Here is a 23,492-nt window from a genome sequence, read left to right as displayed (position 1 = left end):
TAATTTATTATTTACGATGAAGGTTAGTTTTCATCACTAATACTCATTATTTATGACGTAATATTTTTATCGTAAATAATATATATTTTTTAAATTTTTTAAATTTTTTTTAAAATATTAGTGATAAAAAATTTTCATCGAAAATAACATCTATTTTCAATGAAAAATATGTTTTCATCACAAATACTGACATTATTTACGATGAAAATATTTTCATCATGAATATTTGAAAATATAAAATTCAAATAAATATTTTATTATTTATGATAATTATTTTTATTGTAAATAATAGGTATTTATGATAAAAAAAAATTTCATCATAAATATAAAGCTATTTGCGATGAAAAATAATTTTCATCATAAATATTTCTTTATTAGCGATGAAAATAATTTTTCATCGTAAATATTCTTATTGATGATGAAAAATATTTCTATCGCAAATAAATTCATCGCAAAAACTCTCTATTTTTGTAGTGATAGTCTTGATACATAAGAAGGTGACAATGATATGGGAAGCCCAATATAATAAACCATAAATAAGAGCATCCTATAAATGAGTCTAACGAGATGACAAAAGAGTTGTTTGGAATTACCAATTGCTCAATGTCCTGCAACTTTGAGGTGTTTTCGTTAGCATGGCAATGTAACTCCATAACAAATAGGTCTTGAACGAGGATAGAAGAATATTACTGATAGAACAATGTCCTGCTTGTATTAGGCTCATAGAACTTAGAGAATACCATGTCCATTGATTTAAAAGTAGAAGTTGCAGTAAATTTTGCCTAGCAATAGCAGCATCCTATATAATAGTAGAGATAGATAGGATGATAGAGAATAGAAAATAGAAGAATAATTGAAGGCCAACAAGTAGAAAAATGCACCAAAAACAGCATATGTAGAGCATGAAAATAGATCTATCAAAAATATTATTCAAACATACTTGGTGACCTCCAATATGATACCATGAGAAAACCAATGAATTATCATGATAGATCACCTTCTACCTAAATTTGGGATGCTTTGCACTCAAGTACTACAACGCTCACCCGTAGTCATGCTAGCTATTAATTCTGCAAAAGGAACATATGATGACGTTAAAAGCTCCCCACCTACCTGTATCACTTTAGCATCATGATTATCCTTGATCTCTTCTTGCAAGCTTTTGATCACCATAGATGGAGATATAAGAATAGAAAATTACTAAGGTTATAATTAAGCAAGCTGGGGAGGTTACTATATTCATCTTGTGATAACAATTGTACAACACTCTCTTTCAAAAATTTGTCTTGCTGAAAAATTAAATGTAGGCTAGTTCATAGTTATGTCAAGTGTCGATTTTAGTATAACCTCCACATACATAGTCAAGATATATTTCTTGTTTTGATAGGCTTTGTAATAACTATATCTTCTATCTTAAGGATTATTTATTTAGAGTAACTAAAAATATCATAGTCCAAGTTTGATACTTATACTATAATATTAGCTATGCATATTTGATCTAAAGAGCAAATCTTCATTATACAACTTAATATTTTTAAAACCACAAGTTTCCTACTCAAACTCTTGGTTTCAATTCTATATTATTCTTTTCAATAGTTCTCACAATTAGGTTAGCTTATTTCTTAGTCAAGTTTCCAAAATAAATATACAGCATTATTATAGACAAGTGGTGGATCCATGCCTAGGTAAATAGAGGTATATCCTAATATCGAATATCAATTTCCTTTATTTCAATTTTTTGCTTTAATTTGTCCTTCTTCTGCCATCTGAAAATTTAGGATGAGCAATGCATACTTGGAGGATTGAATCGACTCCCAAATTTTATATTTGCTAATACATCTTTTGAGACATTGCATAAAGATTATGTCCATGTAAAAACTATAGTAACAACTTATAGAAGATTCAAGAAGATGAATATGACCATCTGGTATATAATGGATTTCTTGAGGATATATAAATTGGATATTTCATGAGAAAGTCATACATTTTACATCTACTCATGTCTCCCATGATCGAGATGAATCAGATCAACCTGATGGCATATGTGGGATGTCATAAGATGTATTCTCAAAGCTAAATCTAGATAGTGTTAGATGTATGCACTAGAAGCTAGATTGGTTGATATTTGTAAAATACTTTTAGGACATAATTGATAATTTAGCTTTGATATTAATAAAATTAATTTTTTTTCATTCACATTTTGTTTAAAGTATCTGTGAATTGTCCATTGGGTTAATGGGTAAGATTATACATATTCTCAAAAATTGAGAATTTGAGACATGCTAATTTTAGTTAACTCATAAATAGCTCCCAATCGTAGGATCATCACGGAGATGATGATCAATCTGAAAGATTGGTATATGATTGTTTTCTTCAGATAGATGAGTCTTGAATCTACGGTTTAGAGACACCGAAGCAAAAGTATAAGTACTTATTAAGAACAACGATACTGAGTGTGACCAATCACAAACAATCACAAGGATATCTACCTTCCCATCAATGATATATTCATAGATGTGATTGTGTGTTTAGTTCTCTGACCTGAAGTGCATCGATAGTTCATCTTGAGGATGCTGTAGTTTGACTGCATCATAACTTGATCTCTTAGCCATACAGAGCCTTGAAGTATATGTTGGCTATAGTATGTTCATTATAAGAATTGGACTGCACCAAGATGGAATTTATCGATCTCGATAGAAGAGTAGTCCTATATAGATCATGAGATTGAGTCCAAAAGCCTACATCCGTGGCAGTGTGAAAGATAGAAAAAAAAAATTATTAGATTTTATATTGGACTCGAATCGATTGATTCTATCATACGACAGATATGAGATTTGATGAGTTTATCTTAACCTCAATTCTATCAGAACTCATGATAAAAGAACCGAATCACATAGTAACTACATTCAGAGATTCATCTTTCAGTTCTGTTGGGTTGCCACTACATACTGCTGGTGTCACTAGTGGATTATGAGATCAATTAGAATTATTTTAATGATCGATAATTTTAATTGGATGAACTGAAAAAAATTTAAATCCATCGAAATGAGTTTTAATGATGTTGGTGATAGAGATCACAATATAACTCACTATCAAATAGAATTGGACCTATGGCATCACACAAACAAGGGTATTGGTCTAGAATTGCACAATTGGGTTATGTGTAGTTCAATTAGGTTATGATCAATTTTTGAGTCCTAGCTTTGGGTTTAAGAAAATCATACTAGCACATGGTTAAATCCATTTTCTCCTCAATTTGGATCATATTAGATAGGATTTAAACAATTCGGTGTAAGCTCAAATTGAGTTCCAAATGTTGGTTCACCCAAGTTTGAATTTGACCTAATGTTATTTGGCCAAGTGATGGGGCGCACCCACATAGATTGGATCTATGTGTGTGTTGCCCAAATCAGATAAGGGAGTGAGAAAGAAATGGATTAGAATCAAATCTCATTGGAATTCGAATTTGATTTGAATTCAAGTTTGAATTCAAATGGTTTGAATTCAAATTTGAGAAATCTGTTTTGGGGTTTATTTTGGAGCAACAACAATCAGATAGGATCTGGTTTTGGTCAACCAAAAATGTGGAGAAAAGGATGGGGTGGCAGCTATTTGGTTATGGGAATTTTGGTGTGATCAAGCTCTATATAATGGCTGCATTGTCACTCCGTTTGAAGGTAATTTTTTTTAATCTGAATATTCTCCACAAGTCCTTATCATATCTCCATGCCATTTCCTTCTCTTCTCTCTATTCTCTATTCCTCTTCCACATCCAAAGATGTTGGATGAGCCATCTGGTGGGTTCAAGGTGTCGAATGTCGTCAGTTCTATGCGAAGAGTCGAAAAAGCTATGATCAAGGGCTGATTGGAGTCCTGTCGGAGATCAGATTTGAATCTGATCAAGGAGCTTGCAATTCTATCTAAGAGTAGGTGGATTGATCAAGGAGGAGATATCCTAGATCAAGCTCGAGTGGATATCTGTAGAGGCCGGACACGAGCGTGGCTCCACAGTGAACCTCAGAGATCATCGGATCATCAATCACGAAGATCGTCTACCTGCACACAATGATGATATCATATCTTATCTCTTATGCATGCTGATTTTTATTATTTAATATACTATTTATTATGATTTTATCTAATTTGGATCTAAGTCTCGCATGTCGGATCGGATAAAAATTTTTTGAATCCCACTGCGTCTGATTCGAATCAATCTGGTGCACTATCCGATCCTTCAACTAGTATCAGAGCCAGATTGTTTGGATCTTAGACCTAAATTAGATCAGATCTGATTTATTTGTGATCTAGAGGATGATCAGATCTGAAAATATTTCAATTAGATCTAAATATTACATGTTTAGTTAGCTAGATCTAAAATTATTTTAGATTTAAATTCAGCATGTGGTAGATAAGATCTTTTTGATATATATGATATATGCGTAGATCTATTTTATTGTCTGAATAGCCTAATATTCGAAATGGATATACCACTAATCCATCCAGTCATAGGAGCAAGTAGGATTTAAAGATCCTCTCTTCCCATTTTATGGGGTGCTCTTATAGCATATAGGGGTGCCATGTGAATATATCCATAAAGAAGAACCACGAAAAGGAAAAACTTATTTTCTTGAAAATTCTAGATCCAAAAATCCTAAGTTTTGATGCACGATTAAGTTATTTAGTTTTTAAAATTATTTTAATTACTAAATTAGAACTTTTATTATGTATGGATTGCAAAAAAATGATGAAACCCTGAAATCTACTGTTAGCACGCCTGCTGGGTCGACTCAGTCCTTGTTTGAGCGACCCAGTGCCCTGGTGGGTCGGCTCAATTTTCAACTAAGCCAACTAAGCTTCAGACTAAGGCCAGTAGGGTTTCTGTTTGTCACAGATTAGTCGACTCAGTCCTTGAATTGAGCCGACTAAGTTCACTGAGCCGACTCAATTTCAGGGTAAGTCGATCCAGTCCTGTGTACAGAATTTGTATATAATACAATCTATAATCTAAATTGTTTCGGCATAAGACCCATAGACTTAATTAGAAATTAAAGATGAAATTAAAAGGTCAAATTAGGAATTCAGATCTGACATAATTTCATAAATCATGGGTTCAAGGGCGTAGATAGCTCAATTAGGCCTACTAGGAGCAGTTGATCAAACCGACCAAAAGTTGACTAGGTTTGGGTCAAGAGTGCTTCAAACCAATCCAATAGTTGTATGTTTGATCAAATCGATTAACAGCCATATGTTATCGATCAATTTAAGACCTAATTCGATTCAGTGGTTCGAGTCCGGATCAATAGGTTAACCTGCTGATTGATTCTAGTCAATCAATTTAGTGTCTAAGATAAGTACGTAGATGGTGGTTCTTTAATTGATTTTATTGTCTAACCTAGCCAACTACGTTGGTGTCCAAGAAAAGTAACGGGGGGACCCCCACACATCTTAACTTATCTGACCATTTTGAGAGGTTAGTTTCTATATTAGGTCAACTTGTTGAACTCGAGCTAGCCCATACCACTAAGTTAATCATAACTGTTATGACTAATTAAGGAAGAGACCTAAACCAAATCTTTCTAATAAAATATTAAGTCTAGCGATCTTCCATCATTGTAGTTGTGTGGGTTCTTCCCAAGTTTGATTATTTTTGACTAGATACAGTGGTTCAGTTGCATCGAAAAGATACAACCATGACTATTAGGCATGAGATGCTGTGGATTATAGATAGAGTTGGGCTCAATATTCCAGATACAGTGAGAGTCCCAATGACGGATCCATTTTGCACAAAGGGTGGGACTGACTTAACTAAGAAATGGGCTAATATTCTGGATACGGTGAAGCTCATGAATTAGAGATTGAAATTGACTGCAACGTATTTAGAGAAATACTGGATAAGAGTTGTCCACTTATCAATTGATCCAATACCAATAACTATTAGGTGAGGTAGTGAGTTAATTGGCGAGACCATAACACCACTTAAGACTCTTAATTGTGAAGATCTTCACTTCTCTTACAAGGGAGTGTGAGGAACCAAAAAAATAGTGAGAGTTCTATTTATTTTAAAAATAAAATTTTTAAGATAAATTGATTAAGTCAATTACAAAATCTAACTAGAAATTTTAACTTTCTGTAAGAACAATGTCTGCTTTCAATCTCCTAGCCTGTATCCTAGAAACCAATAGGTTGATCGGAACAAATTTTAAGGGTTGTCTTCGAAACTTGAAAATCATTTTGAGTTCCAAGAAATTGGCCTATATCCTTGATCAGGATCTTCTCCCTCTCCCAGCCCTTCCGATCGCTGATCAGAGAGCATCTCATGAGAAATGGTTGGACGATGACAACAAAATTAGGTGCTACATATTGGCATCAATGTCTAACAAATTGTAATGCCAATATGAGGATATGACTACTGTCAGATAGATGCTGACTCACCTACAAGAGTTATATGGTAAGCAGAGCCACGCAGCTCGTTACAAAGTATCCAAACAACTCTTCAAAATGAAGATACATGATGGACAGTCAATCCACGATCATTGTTTGACAATGATCAAGGATCTTGAGGAGCTCGACATGTCCATGGATAAGGCTTGTAGGTTGATCTGATCCTACAGTCCTTGACAGTTTATTATAAACTTTCATATAAATAAGATCCAATGCACCATCTATGAGTTGGTCAACATGCTGGTTACAACTGAAAAAACTTTGAAGAGTTCAAGGGGCTCTATACTTGCTGTGAAGTAAATTTTTTTCAAAAGAAAGTCTATTAGAAAGAAGAAAAAGTCTGTGAAGAAGCAGAAGTTGGAGAGTAAGAAGGGAAAGAATGCAGTTTCGAAGAAGAAGGCTATCGAAAAGGAAAAGTATTTCCATTGTGACAAAGATGACCATTGAAAGCAGAACTGCCCTGCTTATCTGGCAACACTGAAGAAGAAGGAAGGTAGATCTTTTGGAGGTATGCTCATCATAGAAATAAATCTAACAGTTTCTTCTGCATCCAATTAGATGTTTGACTCTAGATCTAGTGTTTATTTATACACTTTTTTGTAGGATCTTGAGGATAGCAGAAGACTGAGGGATGGAGAAATAATTTTACACATTGGGAACGGAGCAAAAGTTACTACTATGGTCGTGAAAGCCTACCCTCTACGATTACCATTGAAAAATATTTTGATTTTGAGAAATTGTTACTTTGCACCTGCCACGAGCAGAAATCTGATTTCTATATCTTGTTTAACGTAGGAAGACTATGTAATTAGTTTTTTTAAAGATCATTATACTATTTATTTAAGACATAATAAAGTTGAAAATAGTTTCCTTATCAATGATCTTTTTCAATTACATGTTGATGTTTCTGTTCATTGTGTTGAGCAAAATATGAATGCTATAGGTTCCAAATGTCCTAAAGATCATGTGAATGAAAAGTACTTGTGGCACCTAAGGCTAGATCACATTGCAGAAGACACGATTAATAGATTGAAAAAAAATAGATTATTGAGTTCGTTGACTTCTGAGTCATATTCGATCTGTGAATTATGTCTTCAAGACAAAATGATTAAGCTGTCCTTTGTGGGATGTGGGGAAAGGATCACAGAGTTACTTGCTCTGGTGCATTTTGATGTTTGCGGCCCATTCGATATGCTAGTCAGAGGAGGTTTTGTCTACTTCATTATCTTTACCGATGATTTTTCAAGATATGGGTATGTGTATCTTATGCATCATAAGTCAGAGACCTTTGAAAAGTTCAAAGAATTCAGACATAAAGTGAAAAAATAAATCCGAAATCCCCTTAGGATTCTTCGATCAGATCGAAGAGGTGAGTGTCTTAGTGAGGAATTTCTAGATTATCTCAAAAAATATGAAATTATCTTATAGTGGACTCTACTTGGAATGCCTTAATTCAATGAGATTTCAGAATGGAGAAATTGGACCTTATTAGATATGGTCCATTCCATGATGAGTTTCACAAATTTTTCTGATTTTCTTTGGAGACATTGTATTTTAACCGTCATATATATACTGAATAGGGTTATATCTAAAACTGTTCCTACCACACTATATGAGATATGGTATGGTAAGAAATCGAGTCTAAGTCATCTTAAGATTTGAGATTGTCCAGTCTATGTCCAACGACAACAGACGGACAAGTTAGAATCTAGGTCCTTTAGGACTCATTTTATCGGATATCCTAAAAAATTGTTAGGATATAATTTTTATCTTCTAGAAGACCACAATATAATTATGAGTCGACATGTATTTTTTTTTGAAAAATAGTTTATTCAAGATAGAGGCATAGAAAGATAAATTAGACTCGAGGAGAAAGTCTCCAAAGAGCAGCAAGCCTTAGAACCTAAGGAATCAATTCAGTCTGAGCCGATCCACATATTTTCTCCTCCATCTTGTAAGTCTAGTAGGATTTTTTATCCTCCTGAGAGGTACTTAGGTATTCTCTCAGAGGATGTAGAAAAAATATTCCTCATAGAAAATAAGGTACAAGGAGCTAACCTCAAGACCTATAACGAGGTGATATCATATATCAACTCTGAGAAGTAGTTAGAGGTAGTGAAGTTAGAAATTGACTCAATACATTCAAACCAAGTCTGGACCTTGATAGATCTATCTGAAGGTATTGTACCTATTAGATGTAAATAGATCTTCAAAAAAAAGATAAGTGCAGATGGAAAGGTAGAGACCTTTAAGACTAGCCTCATGGTGAAATGGTATAATCAGCATGAAGGCATTGACTATTAGAAAATCTTCTCATCTGTAGCCATACTTAAGTCCATCCACACAATGCTTGCTGTTGCAGTATTTTTCGATTACGAAATATAGCAAATGGATGTGAAAACAGCTTTTCTGAATGGGTATCTTGAGAAAGATATTTATATGGAACAATCATTTGGTTTCACTTTCAATGATGGTGATCACAAGATTTGCAAACTATAAAAATCTATTTATGGACTAAAGTAAGCATCTCAGAGCTGGAATGCTTAGTTCAATGATGTAATCAAATTATTTGGTTTCATCAAGAATGAGGAGGAGCCAGGTGTATTCATGAAGGTCGTGGGAGCACTGTCACTTTTTTCATATTGTACATGGATAACATTCTCCTGATTAAGAATGATATTCTCATGTTGATCTCGATCAAGATGTGGTTGTCTAAAGAGTTTTTTGTGAATGACCTAGGAGGGGCATCCTTCATTTTAGGGATAAAGGTCTATAGAGATAGATCTAGGAGGATGCTGAGACTATCACAGAAGATGTATATTGAGAAAGTACTGAAAAGATTCAGCATGGAGAACTCCAAGAGGGATCATATCTCCTTCAGACAAGACATTCATCTCTCCAAAAAGATGTGCCCCCACATATCAAAGGAGATTGAAGGCATGAGCAAGATCCCTTATGCTTCGACTATAGAGAGTCTCATGTATGCCATACTTTATACATGATCTGATATCGCTCATGCTATGAGTGTCACAAGCAGATATCAGTCGAATCTAGGAGAAGAACACTGGACTACTGTGAAGTGTATCCTTAGGTACTTGAGAAGGACTAAGGATATGTTCCTGATCTTTGGGAATGAAAAACTAAAGGTGCAGGGGTATACTGATTCAGACTTCATATATGATATCAATGATCAAAAGTCGACATCGAAAAGTATTTTCTTGTACAATGGTGACACTATCAGCTGGAAGAGTTTCAAGCAGACTATGATTACAGACTCTACTATAGAAGCAGAATAAATCGTCATATCGGAGACTGTGAAGGAGGCATTCTGGTTCAAGAAGTTTGATGCAGAAGTTAGAGCAATGCCATCAGATGCCATCCCTCTCTACTACGACAACAATGGTGCTATAGCTCTAACTAAGAAGTCGAGGTCTCACAAAAAAATACATCAAGCAGTGATTTCACCTCATTCATGATTACCTCGAGAAAGAATACGTCGAGGTGAAGAGAGTTAACACTGTGGATAACATGGCTGACCCAATGACGAAGTCGTTGAGCCAGCAAAAGACTGAAGCCCATCTTGAGAAGATGGGACTTAGATTTGTAGCCAACTGACTTTAGTTTAAGTGAGAGTTTGTTAGATGTATGTCTTAGAAGCCAGATTGACTGATACTTGTAAAATACTTTTAAGACATAATTTATAATTTGACTTTGATATTAATAATATTTATTTTTTTTCATTCACATTATGCTTAAAGTGTCTGTGAATCGTCCATTGGGTTAATGGGTAAGATTACACATATTCTTAAGAGTTAAGAATTTGAGATATGCGCTAATCTTAGTTAACTCATAAATGACTCTGATTGTAGAATCATCATGAGGATGGTGATCAATCCGAAAGATTGATGTATGATCGCTTCCTTCGGATAGATGAGTCTTAAATCTATGGTGTAGAGACATCGGAGTGAAAGTATAAATGCTTGTTAAGAATAAGGATACTGAGCATGATCAATCACGAACAGTCACAACAATATCTACCTTCTTATCAGTGACATATTCATAGATGCGGTTGTATGTTTAGTTTTCTGATCTGAGGTGCATTGACAGTTCACCTTGAGGGTGCTGTAATTTGACTACACCATAACTCTGTCTCCTAGCCATACGGAGCTTTGAGGTATATGTTGGCTGCACTATATTCATTGTAAGAATTAGATTACACCAAGATGAGATCTATTGACCTCGGTAGAGAGGAATAGTCCTATATAGATCATAAGATTGAGTCCAAAAGTTCATGGCCATGGTAGTGTGAAAGATAGAAAAGAGTTTCTATTGGATTTCATATCGGACTCGAATTGATTAATTCTATCATATGACAGATATGAGGTTTGATGAATTTATCTTGACTTCAGTTCTGTCAGAACTCACGATAGAAGAATCGAATCATATAGTAACTACACCTAGAAGCTCATCTTTCAATTTTACTGGGTTGCCACTACATACTGCTAGGTGTCACTAGTGGATTGTGAGATTAATTAAAATTATTTTGATAATCAATAATTCTAATTGGATGAATTGAAAAGAGTTTCAATCTATTGAAAAGAGTTTTAATGATGTTGGTGATAGAGATCACAATATATCTCACTATCAGATAGAATTGGACCTATGGAGTCACATAAACAAGGGTATTATTCTAGAATTGCACAATTGGGCTAAGTATAGTTTGATTAGATTAGGATCAATTTTTGAGTCCTAACTTTGGGTTTAAGGAAACCATGCTAGTACATGGTTAAATCTATTTTTCTTCCTTAATTTGGTTCCTATTAGATAGGATTTAATCAATTTGGTGCAAGCTCAAATTAGGTTCCAAATGTTGGTTCATCCGAGCTCGAATTTGACTTAATTAGAAGGTTTGTGGGGGTGCCAAATGTTGGCGCCACCCAATGTTGTTCGGTCAAGTGATGGGGTGCACCCATATGGATTGGATCCATATGTGTGTCGCCCAAATCAAATAAGGGAGTGAGAAAGAAATGGATTAGAATGAAATCTCATTGAATTCGAATTTGATTCGAATTCAAGTTTGAATTCAAATGGTTTGAATTCAAATTTGAGAAATCTATTTTGGGGTTTGTTTTGGGGTGACAATAATCAGATAGGATCTAGCTTTGGTTGACCAAAAATGTGGAGAAAAGGATGGGGCGGCAGCTATTTGGTTATGGGAGTTTTGATGTGATCAAGCTCTATATAATGGCTGCATTATCACTCTATTTGAAGCTAATTTTTCTAATCTAAATATTTTCCACAACTCCTCTCTACATCTCCACATCATTTTCTTCTCGTCTATCTGTTCTCCATCCCTCTTCTACGTCCAAGGGTGTTGGACAAGCCATCTGATAGGTTCAAGGTGTCGAACATCATCAGTTCTACGTGAAGAGTCAAAAAGGCTGCGATCAGGGGCTGATTAAAGTCCTGTCGAAAATCAGATTTGAATCTAATTAAAGGGTCTGAAATTTTATTTACGACTAGGCGGATTGGTCGAGGAGGAAGTATTCTAGATCAAGTTCAAGTGGATATCTATAGAGGTTGGACATATACGTGACTCCACAGCGAACCTCAGAGATCATCAATCGCAGAGATCGTCTATCTGCACACGGTGATGACACCATCTTTTATCTCTTATGTATGCTCATTTTTATTATTTAATATGCTGTTTATTATGATTTTATCTAATTTAGATCTAAGTCTCATACGTTGGATCAGATAAAAAAATTTTAAATTCTACTGTATCTGATCCAAACCGATCTGGTGCGCTATCCAATCCTCAGATAGTGTGACAGAAAATCCAACTAATAAGCATATAGAAGAGCCTAATATTGAAGTCAAAAAATTTTATAAATTAGTTGAAGAGGCCAACCTAGAATTATATCCAAGCTACAATGGATATAGGAAGTTAGTTTTTATAGTTCAATTACTTCATATAAAGTGTATGAATGATCGGAGTAATAAATCATTTATCCTGTTACTCCAGTTACTAGAAAAAGCATTCCCAGATGGTGAGACATTGCTGCTTACCTATTATGAAGCAAAAAAGATAATTGAGAACTTGGGTTGGGTTACAATAAAATTCATGCGTGCCCTGATGATTGTATGCTTTACTAGAAAGGATTCAAGAATGTATCCTCATGTACCATTTATGGGACTTCTAGGTGTAGAGCATCTGACAAGCCTTTAAATGATTAATTTCAAGTAGGCCCCACAAATTTGGAGACCCTTCAGATATTTAAGTTTTAAATAATAATTTATGTTCTTAGATGTAAACTTAATCTTTGATTGTAATTATCTAGGTCGTGCATAGTACATTGGAGATAATTCTATCTTACGAGCTAAGGTAAGATTCCTCTATCTAATATTCTAATATTCGATTATATATATATATATATATATATATATATATATATATATATATATATATATATATATATATATATATATGAAATGGTTCACTTTGCATAACTTGATAGAAAGATGTTAATTTAGGTATTGAAACTAAATAATGAATAATATCTATATATATTTTGAATTATATTATGTATGCTCTACATAAGTAGACTTTGAACAACTAGTTAAGCATCAAATAAAATTTTGTGAGCATGAACTATCCTCTTTTACTACTTTGAAATGTTGTTGAATTTATTGATTGTGATGTATCTCTAGCCTGATTGTATCATACGGTTTAGGATCTAGTCTCTTTTTGGGCCTCCAATAAGATAACCACTAGTGCATGCTGGTTGATACCATGTTGTTGTCGAAAATTTTTTTTTTTTTAGGCCAAGCTAGTGGGATGATCACTAGTACATGCTGCTGTTGGCATATTTTCGATTTGATTTTAGAGCTAGTTTATTTTGAGCCTTCAGTGGGGTGATCGATAGTGCATACCGATTGTGACCATAGTCAAAAGGTTGAGAGAGAGTATGAATAGTTGAACATAATGATTGAAATTTTTATTTTCTTCTTCTTTTATTCAGATTGTGTTAATCATTTTGAATATATGTACACCTTAGATTTCTCACTATCTTAAATTATAAATTAAAAACTTTATATTACAATCATGAGTTTTGTTCATTATGCTTAATTGAATAGTGATAAAAGTGGGCTTTTACCTCAATCCTATTTTCTTACTCTTTTCAAATGCCAACAACTAGTGTAAATGGGATCATGAGCCATTAGCAGAAGGATTAGAACTAGAAAAGTTTTTCTTTTTATCTGAAAATAATTCATGTGATTAATATGAATTGAGTTGAAAATGGCATTGGACTTATTTATCAAATTAAAGATTTTAACTATCCTATAGTTTGCAATGCACTAGTATTAAGTAATGTTAGACCTTGCATGTTATTTGTGTAAAATCCCGTAGGATATATAACAGTCACTACAACAAAAATAATCATTAGCGATATTTTTAAGTACCGCTATAGACTAAAAAAATATCGTAAATATCTTCAGCAATATTTTTATGGCATTTTCTTATATGCTATCTTAAAATGGTTTCAGTAATTAATTATCGATATTTTTTTTATCGATAAAAATTTTTGTTTTGATGGCATATGTAAGTGCCTTTAAAATTTTAATGCCGATATTTTTTATTTATCGATAATCAAAATTTTAATGTCAGCATCTTTTATATATCAATAAAAATTATCAAAAAATAAACTATATATCCTAAAATTAAAATAGGAGTAGGATTTGAACCAATGATCTTTAATTTGAATAGCAAACTCTTAACCATCAATCTATAACTTGTATTATTATCATATAAGTATAGTTTATTAACATATTAACATATATTCACATCATTAAATAAGTAATATTAAGAATATATATGTATAATAATATATTTTATAAGATCAGTATAACTAAATCAAGCTTTATATAAAATTAATAATTTAAAATTTAGTGATAATTTTTTAAAATCTTATAAATTATGATATTATTTATCGATATATTTGCTAAATGCCATAGAATATAAATTTATAGCAGTATTTATAATAAAATACTATAAAATATAAATTTATAGTAGTATTAATAATAAAATATTATAAATATAAATTTATAGCAGCATTTATGATAAATTATCGCTAATAAAAAATATTTATTGAAAGATAGCAGTATTTTTATCAAAATACGGTAAAAAAAAGGATTTTAGTGACATATAATAAAAAATGCCATAAGAAATATTTCGCTAAAAATCATTTTTGTTATAATGAGTCTATCATGTGCTCGCTTATGTTAGTGAGACGAGGCATGGCACTAAGAACCTACAGCACATCCATTTGGTTCGACAAATCAAAATTACTGATGTAATCCCAAAAGGAATAATTTGCCAGAGGTTGAACATCGCAATAGTTGATCAGGCCTGGAAAATAATGACGCAAGTTTTCCGGCTAAGTTGAGCTCCAACATATATATCAAGTCCTGCTTGTTTTAGGACTTCTAGTTCTCCCCTATAAGAAGAGATAGAGCACTTTTTTCCCTCTTTGGTCAGTCCATTACAAGCATGGAAGGAGATATATATCAAATTTCTACAATGGACTGACCAAAGATACTGTGTGTGTTCAGTCCATTATGAGGAGATAATGAGGAGAGTCTCGCTTATATTCACTTAGCTCAGTAAACGCCTTAATAAGGTTTGTTCAAAACCTTAAAGATCTCCGAAAGAAATAGAGACAATAGAGAAATGTTTAAGAGTGAAAAGATGTTCTTGTATATATCTAGACCTAGTTCTCTCTTATATAGGAGAGGACACACTTACGTGGCCACCTCCTCTCTCTCTCTCTCTCTCTCTCATAAATAAGTGTGAATAGAGGGGGTGTGCACATTTAGACAGGGTATTGCTCCCCTCTTTCTATCTTACATAATAAGAAAGAGGGCCTGGTTTTTTGGTCCTGCTCATTTCTTCAGCAACGAGCTTGGTAAGGTCTGGATGGTAGGCCTTGACCGTAGGCCTAAATTAACTTGTTCAGAAACAAAACCTTTAATAACCGGATCCATGTCTTATAAAAGGCCTAAGACGCTAGCAAAGTTTTCTAGTATTAATATACAAAGTAGCTAAGACATCCCTCACCCCACAGATCCAAAAGGACTCCTTTGAAGTTCTATAGTTACAAAACAAAATCCTTTAGGTATCAGATCAGTCAATCTAGTCTTGTATACACACCTTTGAATCCCATCTAGATGCAACCGTTGGTCCAAAAGTAATTTAACCCTCATATAGAACATGTCGGACCAACATAGGATTCTAATCAAAGAGCTACATGTGTTGTCAATCAATGTTAGATCATCCGATCTGTCACATATCATGTGACGTTTACAGTTGTAATTGACCTTGAAAAATATTATTGCAACAAATCTAAGGCTGAAATATCGTTCTCTGTAGTCCTTTATGATAGCATGATAGTTTGCAATTGTATCCTTCCAGTATATCTAACCATGTTAGCTAATGCTATAGAGAGATGGATGCCAACTAGCTGAGTTAACAGCTCTATTGGCTAGTGCACTAAGTTATTATTGTTGTATTAACGTACCAAAAATAGTTATTGTTGTTGTAGTTACCAAAACATATTCATGAGAGTGTGGTAAAGATGTGAAGCAATGATGCCACTACCCATGTTTCCTAGGTAAATTAGAATGCTTCGCAAAACTGAGTGAAGTGATGCATCCTTTACTCAAGATTCTAAGAGGATGGGGGTAATTAAAATTGGTGTTTTGGAATGCTACTCTTGACTCAATTATGGCCATGGAAGGAAAACACTCCTGGACCTCCACATACCAATGGACCTTTATAAGCTTATTCTCTTGATTTTTTTTTTGTTGTCAATCAAGAATAATTATAGAGAATAAAAAGATAAGATCTGATATTAACTAAACAAATAGTAATATGTATGTGTTTGTATGTGCAATATTAATGAAGCTAGCTACTTCCTTGAATTTGACTTTGACAGGTCCTACCAACCTGTTGTGACACGAGAAGCTTAATTAAAACTTTCAGCAGTATAACATGTATGCATGATATTAAACATTGGAACTATAAAACAAATTGAGAATTTTTTCTTCAAGGAATCAACAATAGCAGCAGCAATAGTATAGTTGTGCTCTCTCTTCTTCTACTACTTTTACTCTGTTTAGAGGAGGGTAAGAATTGTTGCATTAAAAATGATAACAATGATACATAAAAATGAATGGGTGAATGGATTCCTCAAGTGGTTTCCTAAATTTAGATTCTTCAAGTTCCCCTTTTTAGGATATCTAGTTGGTCATCTGAAGGGAAAAGTTTACTAGAGAGAAAATCACCTCTAATGGATAATACACCATAATTTAAGGAATCAACATGCAAAAAAAGTAAAGATAAAAATCGTTTTTTAAAATTTTTAGTGAACTTTTACCCGAAAATTTTAAGAATTATAAATACTTCAGCAAATTTAAATTCCTGCATAAAGGAATTGCAACACTTTCTTGGCAATTTCTGTTTAGACCTTTTATTCTGAGGATGTCAGTAAAAGAATTTATCCTTCATTGACAGGTCAAAATTAATGTAAACATATATAACTCCGAAACAAAACAGATTATATCTGTGCCAAAAGAGCATAAGAATTCATGTTCTAGCAGACAAAGCACTAGAACATATTGTGTTACATAATTCTATGGTGTTACATGATCTAGAAGACAAAGCACTAGAACATGTTCTTTCTGTTACATAATTATATGGTGTCAGCAATTTGTGTTCATGGAAGTATTCCATCAAACTAAACAAGCAATTGAAGAAATTCGTTTAATCAGATCGGAAAGAAAAGGTTTCATTAGTAGGAAAAACTTTCAATGTGATCTTCAATCTTAACAAGCAAATAGGATTTAAAATCATTTGTAAAAGAATTGGAAGTTGATCCCAGTGACGATGTCACTGCACAAGTTTTGACTCTAGATTTCAATAATGGCAAACTAATGGCAAACATTTTGTCGAATAAAGCAAAGCCTATTATCGATCTGCAAATGCCTAAAATTGAGAGAGCTTCACATCATTGACGATTGTTCATTGGTAGTAAAATAATGTGTACTATACTGATTTTGGCCTCATAAACTGCCAAAAAATCATTTGTTCCTAAATTTATGTATTCAGTAATCATAGAATGTACTTCATAAAATAGAAACTAAATTGTAACTCCAATGAAATCTTGGCCACTCTCCGTGAAACAATCATTGACATGAAAAGTTCATTAATTTGTTAGCATCTGACAGTGCCTGTCTTCTAACATATACACGAAGAAGTTCAAAAAATTGGAATAGCACAACACCAACTGTAAATAAAAAACACAACAATTAATGGCATAACAGGTCTATCCAAGGGTATTCATCAGTCAGCTTTCGTGGAAGTTCTTCGGAAAAAAAAGTAATATATTGCTATTGACATCATAGAGACAAGGAGGATATTTGAGGGAAGGTATAAATTGAAAAACTCTAGCTAATAAGAAGTTGAGGAGGTAATTGACTAGGGTCACACAAACAACAAAAAGAAGATTAAATGGAGATAAAATTTTTATAAATGGAGATAAAATTTTTATAATCAGATCGATTATGAAAGAAATTATAATCGAACCGTCATCGTCTGCCACATCTCTGAAGTTCGTCACGCATGCTTACACATGTATGTTAAAATATTAAAAAAATAAGAATGGATAAATCATAGGAGATTATGTGATGTTTATCAAAATTATTTAAATATTTTTAAGATTTATCTATTTTTATTTTTTTAGTATTTTAAATTACAGTGTGCTTTGAAGATGCGGCAGGCTCCGATCATAATTTCTTTCAACATCGATCCGATTATAAAAATTTTATCTGACTAAATGGTGCATTAAAGAATGAGAAAAATGCAGAGAAACAGGCTTTCTGGCTTTCAAAATGCCACTGGATAGCTTGCCATGACATACTAAAACCATTCTCATTTTAATCTTTGCTTTTCCAGGAGACTGGAAATTAAGAAACTTACCTGCCCTCCGCTTGCAACTCTTTTCCCCTCTCTTTCTCTCCAGCCATCTCTTCTCTCCTGCTGCTTCCTTGGGCACAAGGATGGAACATTAAAGGCCGTGTCCTTGTCCGTGTTGCGTTTTAAATGGAACTCGTTGCCTTGAAAAAGAACTCCTTCGGAAGAGTGCACGTGTCGGGCGGTTCTCATTTACAACCTCTTGTTGGGAAGAAAGCCTACTGAGGTCCATCCATTCGTTTGTTGCAGCTTCCAGTTTCCAGCTTCCACTTGAAATGGTTGCCACTCTAACAAGTTCCGGTACTAAGTTTACTAACTGTGGTGATACATCTAAATACGCTTCTACTTGACCATAAGTGTAGAGAGAGACTAAAAGCAGCAGCAAGAACGCAAGCACAAGTGAGTGTCTTAACAATGATACAGACATGATTAATAGTTGTTCTCTTGTTGTAAGGAGAATGCTATTAATATATGGAAGATGTTGATGTCATTATTGTGGATGTAGAAAATTGTAAGAAATGGTGTTGTGATGATGGGTTTGAGAATGCAAGAGTGCACCGAGCTGTTCACATGGAGTGGGGGCTAAGACACTGATGCAACTTTAGTCTTTGCTTCAAAGACAAAAGTAAAATCCCCAGAGCACGAGTGCATGGATTCCTACTGCTGCTAGCTTCTCCTACTTGGTATCTTTCAATCCTCAGTTTACCTCTTGAGGCTTTATATTTCAGATTGTTTAGTAGTCTGTCGGGGAGTTTCAACACATGGCAGATCAACAAAATATGACACCAAAAACAGCAACCAAAGCTAACAGAAAAATTACCAGATCTAAAGTGGAAGTAGAGAGAGAGAACGCAAAAGAAAATTAACGGAAGGAAACACTCTCCTTCCTCTATTTTCCTCCTCACCTTTGCTTCTGTGATTGCGTGGCCGGCAAAATTTGCATCAAATTGAAACCACTGAGAATTCATAAATTTGTACAAGTTTCTTAATTCAACACCAAGATCAGTTATTCTAGAGAAGGTAAGAAATGTGGGCAGAAACAGAAGAAATTAAGCACTAGTCCCCTCAAGACAGAAGGGCACTCAACTTGAAATCCTGCAATAATTTCTAGCACAACAAGCGAAAACTAAGCAAATAATAGAGCTCCCTAACTTAGTGAATCCCTGCACCAGTAGTCCAATTGTTAGGCTCCGATGGCAACTGGACGTTACCGAGAAGATTCGGTGCAAGACCATGGAAGAGGCTGGGGTCCTGCAGGAACTGCTGCTGCTGCTGACCAACCAGTCCATGGGATTCCAGAGGCCCCTGGGCTGGTAGAGACTCCTCTTCCTCCAGAGGAAGCCTGTCATAGGCCGCATTAGCGAACGATGCCGCCATTATAACCACGGGCCCCGACGCCATCAGCGGCCCCACGACGCTCCCTCCGACCACCTGTCCTTGCCCGCCAGCCAAGTATACTGTGAGGCCGGTCGCCGCCGGTGGGGCGGGCGGCGGCAGGAAGGACCCCGATAGGGAAAGGATCTCAAAACGGCCATGGAGGGTGACGACGGCACCCTGGGATGCTGGCTGACGGAGGGTAACGTTTGTGACGGAACCGGTACCGCTAAGGATGCACAACCCTCGCTGCCGGCGGCATGCGAAGGTGGCCATGCTCTCGACTATGTCGCAGCCGCCGGCGATCTCCATGACGTGGGTTCGGAAGGCGTTGGCGCTGTCTCGGTTTATGATGATGGGGGGCTTGGGCTTGTTCTTCGACCCGGCAGGCCGACCCCGGGGCCTGCGCGCCGCCTCGCCGTCCGCTCCGAAGGGTACCGGCACCAATTCCTTGCCATCTCCACAGCTGCTATTGCTTCCGTTGTTATTGGTATTGCTGATATCTTCACGGTCTCGCTTCTGGCCTCGATTGAGGCCGGTTTGGTCGTCCTCGGATTTGGGTTGCTGCAGCTGGTGGAAGTGATGGAAGTCTCGTGTGTGGAATGGAGGAGGAAGATGATGTCCATGTGCTGATGATGCCGTTATTGGATCCATCTTCCCTAGTTTCTTTTCTTTTTTTTTTCTTTTGCCTCAACCCTTTTCTAATTCCTTGTGCAAGTGAGATGAAACCTAGGAGATGAAACAGTAGCAAAGAACTAAAGAAAGATAGGAGGAGGAGAAAGTGGAAGAAGATAACAAGAGGAGATGAGGATTCAATTAATTAAGAGCAAAAGAGAAGTACAGGGAAAAGAAAGACGGCGCTATGCCCCTCCTTTTTTCTCTTCCCCCTCTTTTCTCCTTTAGAATAACCTAACGCTACTCCAAGCACCACCACCACTGCTACCTCTCACCAGAAAAGAGACACAGATGGAGGTGCACCTCTCTTGTCATCCACCAACTTTCCAGCGGATTCTGGGCATCTACTTATTTTATCCCTCTGCAAAGACAACATACCTGTTTACAGTTGCATAGTACTTTGTTTCTCCTGCCGTTTTTGTTGGAGGGATTCCGCCACAAGCCACATGGTGGCAGAAGTACTGGTGCAGGTTGGCCTCAAGAGTGTCTTAGGATCAATGGATTGGGTTTGGTTGTTGGACTCTTTGTTTCCATAACCTCCTCTCTCTTTCCCTTGACGACTTCATTAATACCTCCATCTCTCTTGTTTCAGACTGGTTTCAGCTGACTTTTGATGTCTCTTGCTTGGAAGCCATCCAAGGGAAATGCTCCCAAAAAAACGCTCGTCCGGTGTGGGACTAAAAATATTGGGTGCTGACCAATGCTTGACAAGGATCAGGGGTGTGGACAGCCTGGCTTTTGGAGGAGTGGGTGGGGAGTGAACCAGCCGTACTCCACGCGGCGAGAAGAATATTTTACAAGTCCTCGGCGGAAGAGGCTGAGAGATGGTAGCAAAGCGTGAGCTGACCCGGTGGGCGTCGCTGTCGAACGGGCCAGCGAGCGTCCCACGTTGTTCAATTATAGCGTGTCATTATCGTTATTTCATTGAATATTAAAGGTCATTGTCGCGATGAAAGGCCCTGGAGGTCATCCCATGTGGCCATTGGAATTCGTGGCACCACCCCCTCGCCGGTCCTCACGACCTTGTTTTATTTGTTAATTTATCTTTATATGAAAGCTGTAGACACTTGCAAAGGAGGCCCAGAGAATGGTCTCAAACAGGGGGCTTTGAATGAGTGTAGACTAGTAGTTACTGTGGCAGTTGGTAGCCTCACGAGTGGTTTCGAGATTTTAATGATAATGATATTGTGCTCTATTCGATTTCAATCGAAATTGTTGTTACTTATTTGCCTTTATTCTTTGTGATTTAGAATTAGTGGGTATTGAAATAATTGTTACTATAACAATATTATCGCAACATATAATGGATAATAACAGAATTGTGTATAGGACACAAGTTTTCAATTTTCTTCTTGCCATAGTTGTTTTGAAGAATGTGGCGCTTCTTTTTACTGAAAATTAATTGACACAAAAATTTGAAATTTCTTTTCCTAAACAGAGAGCACAAACAAAAAATAACATCAATTATATGTATTAATATAATTATGTAAATACCATTATATATATATAATTATTTTATTTAGAAGAATACTATAAATGATAAATAGCCGCAGAGCTACGATTTAAATACTCATTAGCAAATCTGCACTAAAATTAGCCTTTATAGTATTCATTTAAATACTATAAAATGATCGAAGCGTCCTGTTGGGTGTTCTCTCGGGTCCCTTTTTGCTTTAGATTTTTCTTTTGGGTCTCTCTGGTCATGTTTGAAGGCGTCCGATAATTTCCGTGGAGCGGGCTAGCGTTGTCTCAAGGGGAGGAGTGGGTGGCTCGAATCTCGTGAGACCCCCAAGAATGGCTAGGGGCCCACAGTCAGACTGTCGGGACACGTGGCGATCTCTCCGCCATCGACTGGCGCTCCGTCGTCCCCCCTGACCGCTTCATCGCATCCATAACTGGGCGTGCCGACGCTTCGATCACAGCCGTCCGACAGGGCCTGCACTCGCCCGTCTTGGATTCCGGGTCCCTGCGACGTGTCGCTAACGCTGGCATCGATTGGACGGCCAGCGATCGACTTGTCTTCTCCTCCGGTGCGTCGGGGACATCGTATCGGCGAGTACAAGCAACGAATCCAGAAAGGATCTCGATTGGCGTGAGTCGCAACAGATCACTCCCGGGAGATGGGCAGATTGAGCCTAAGATTCAGGGAAACGTCAGATCATGAAATTCTAAGCGAAAGAGGAAGCAAGAAATTTCTTTTTTTAGGGGTACCAAACCAGAAATTTCTTCAGCATGACATACAAAGGTAAGGGATGAGTCATTGTAACTTTCCTAGAACTAATAGAGTTTACTTTGCACGAGGGAAATTAATTATCGTAGATATAATATTTTAGACCAACTAGCTAGGTGTGGTGCCTTAAAAATAAGAAAAGAAAAAAAAATAGAAAAAAAACTCCTAATATCCCCGAAGGGAACCAGATGCTAAGATGGATGTTCGGCATTCCTCCCTTTTATATAAAGAGCCCACCACCTCTTCTTTGGATCCTACACTTAAGTTGTCGAAGTTTGCTGGAGATGTGATCATGCTTTCGTTCAGACACAACCAAGCATCGTTGGAACAATGTTTTAAAAAAGAATCTTACGAATAGTTGAATTGTATGTTCATTGTTCATGTAAGACTAAGATGTCTCCATGTCGAATGTTAGTAGCACTCCTCAAAAGAAAGGAATCTTTGATTCTACTATGAATCATCATGAAGAGCAATTGAAACCTAGTATAACCCAACGAATGTAGATATTTGTTGAATTGATACAAATACAACAATAAATACAACAATAGGTACTGCAATTCAATGTGATTTGTAACATATAGATATAAACACAGCTACCACAAGGATAGGGGGAGCAATAGGAGCAATGAATTAATATTGCAGAATTTAAGAAATTGGCTCCATCAATTTTCAAGGAGACTAAAACCTTTGGACGTTGAAAATCGGCTTATGAAGATATAAAAGTTATTTATTGCTCCGAGA

General features: G+C 35.8%; 1 protein-coding gene across 1 annotated transcript; it reads right to left on the bottom strand.

The window, feature by feature from the left end:
• Positions 1-19,366: 19,366 nt before the first annotated feature.
• LOC105042457 (AT-hook motif nuclear-localized protein 24) lies at positions 19,367-21,178 on the bottom strand. The gene is made up of 2 exons (XM_010919682.4): positions 20,900-21,178; positions 19,367-20,575 (listed from the first exon to the last, which is right to left on the bottom strand). Exon 2 carries the CDS (start codon positions 20,498-20,500, stop codon positions 19,625-19,627), a length of 876 nt encoding a protein of 291 aa, XP_010917984.1. The 5' UTR covers positions 20,501-20,575; positions 20,900-21,178; the 3' UTR covers positions 19,367-19,624.
• Positions 21,179-23,492: the final 2,314 nt, after the last annotated feature.

This window comes from Elaeis guineensis, chromosome 4, assembly GCF_000442705.2.
Source record: "Elaeis guineensis isolate ETL-2024a chromosome 4, EG11, whole genome shotgun sequence".
NCBI classification, from domain to species: domain Eukaryota; kingdom Viridiplantae; phylum Streptophyta; class Magnoliopsida; order Arecales; family Arecaceae; genus Elaeis; species Elaeis guineensis.
Note: the sequence above shows the minus strand (reverse complement) of the source record. Positions and strands in the feature narration are given on the sequence as shown.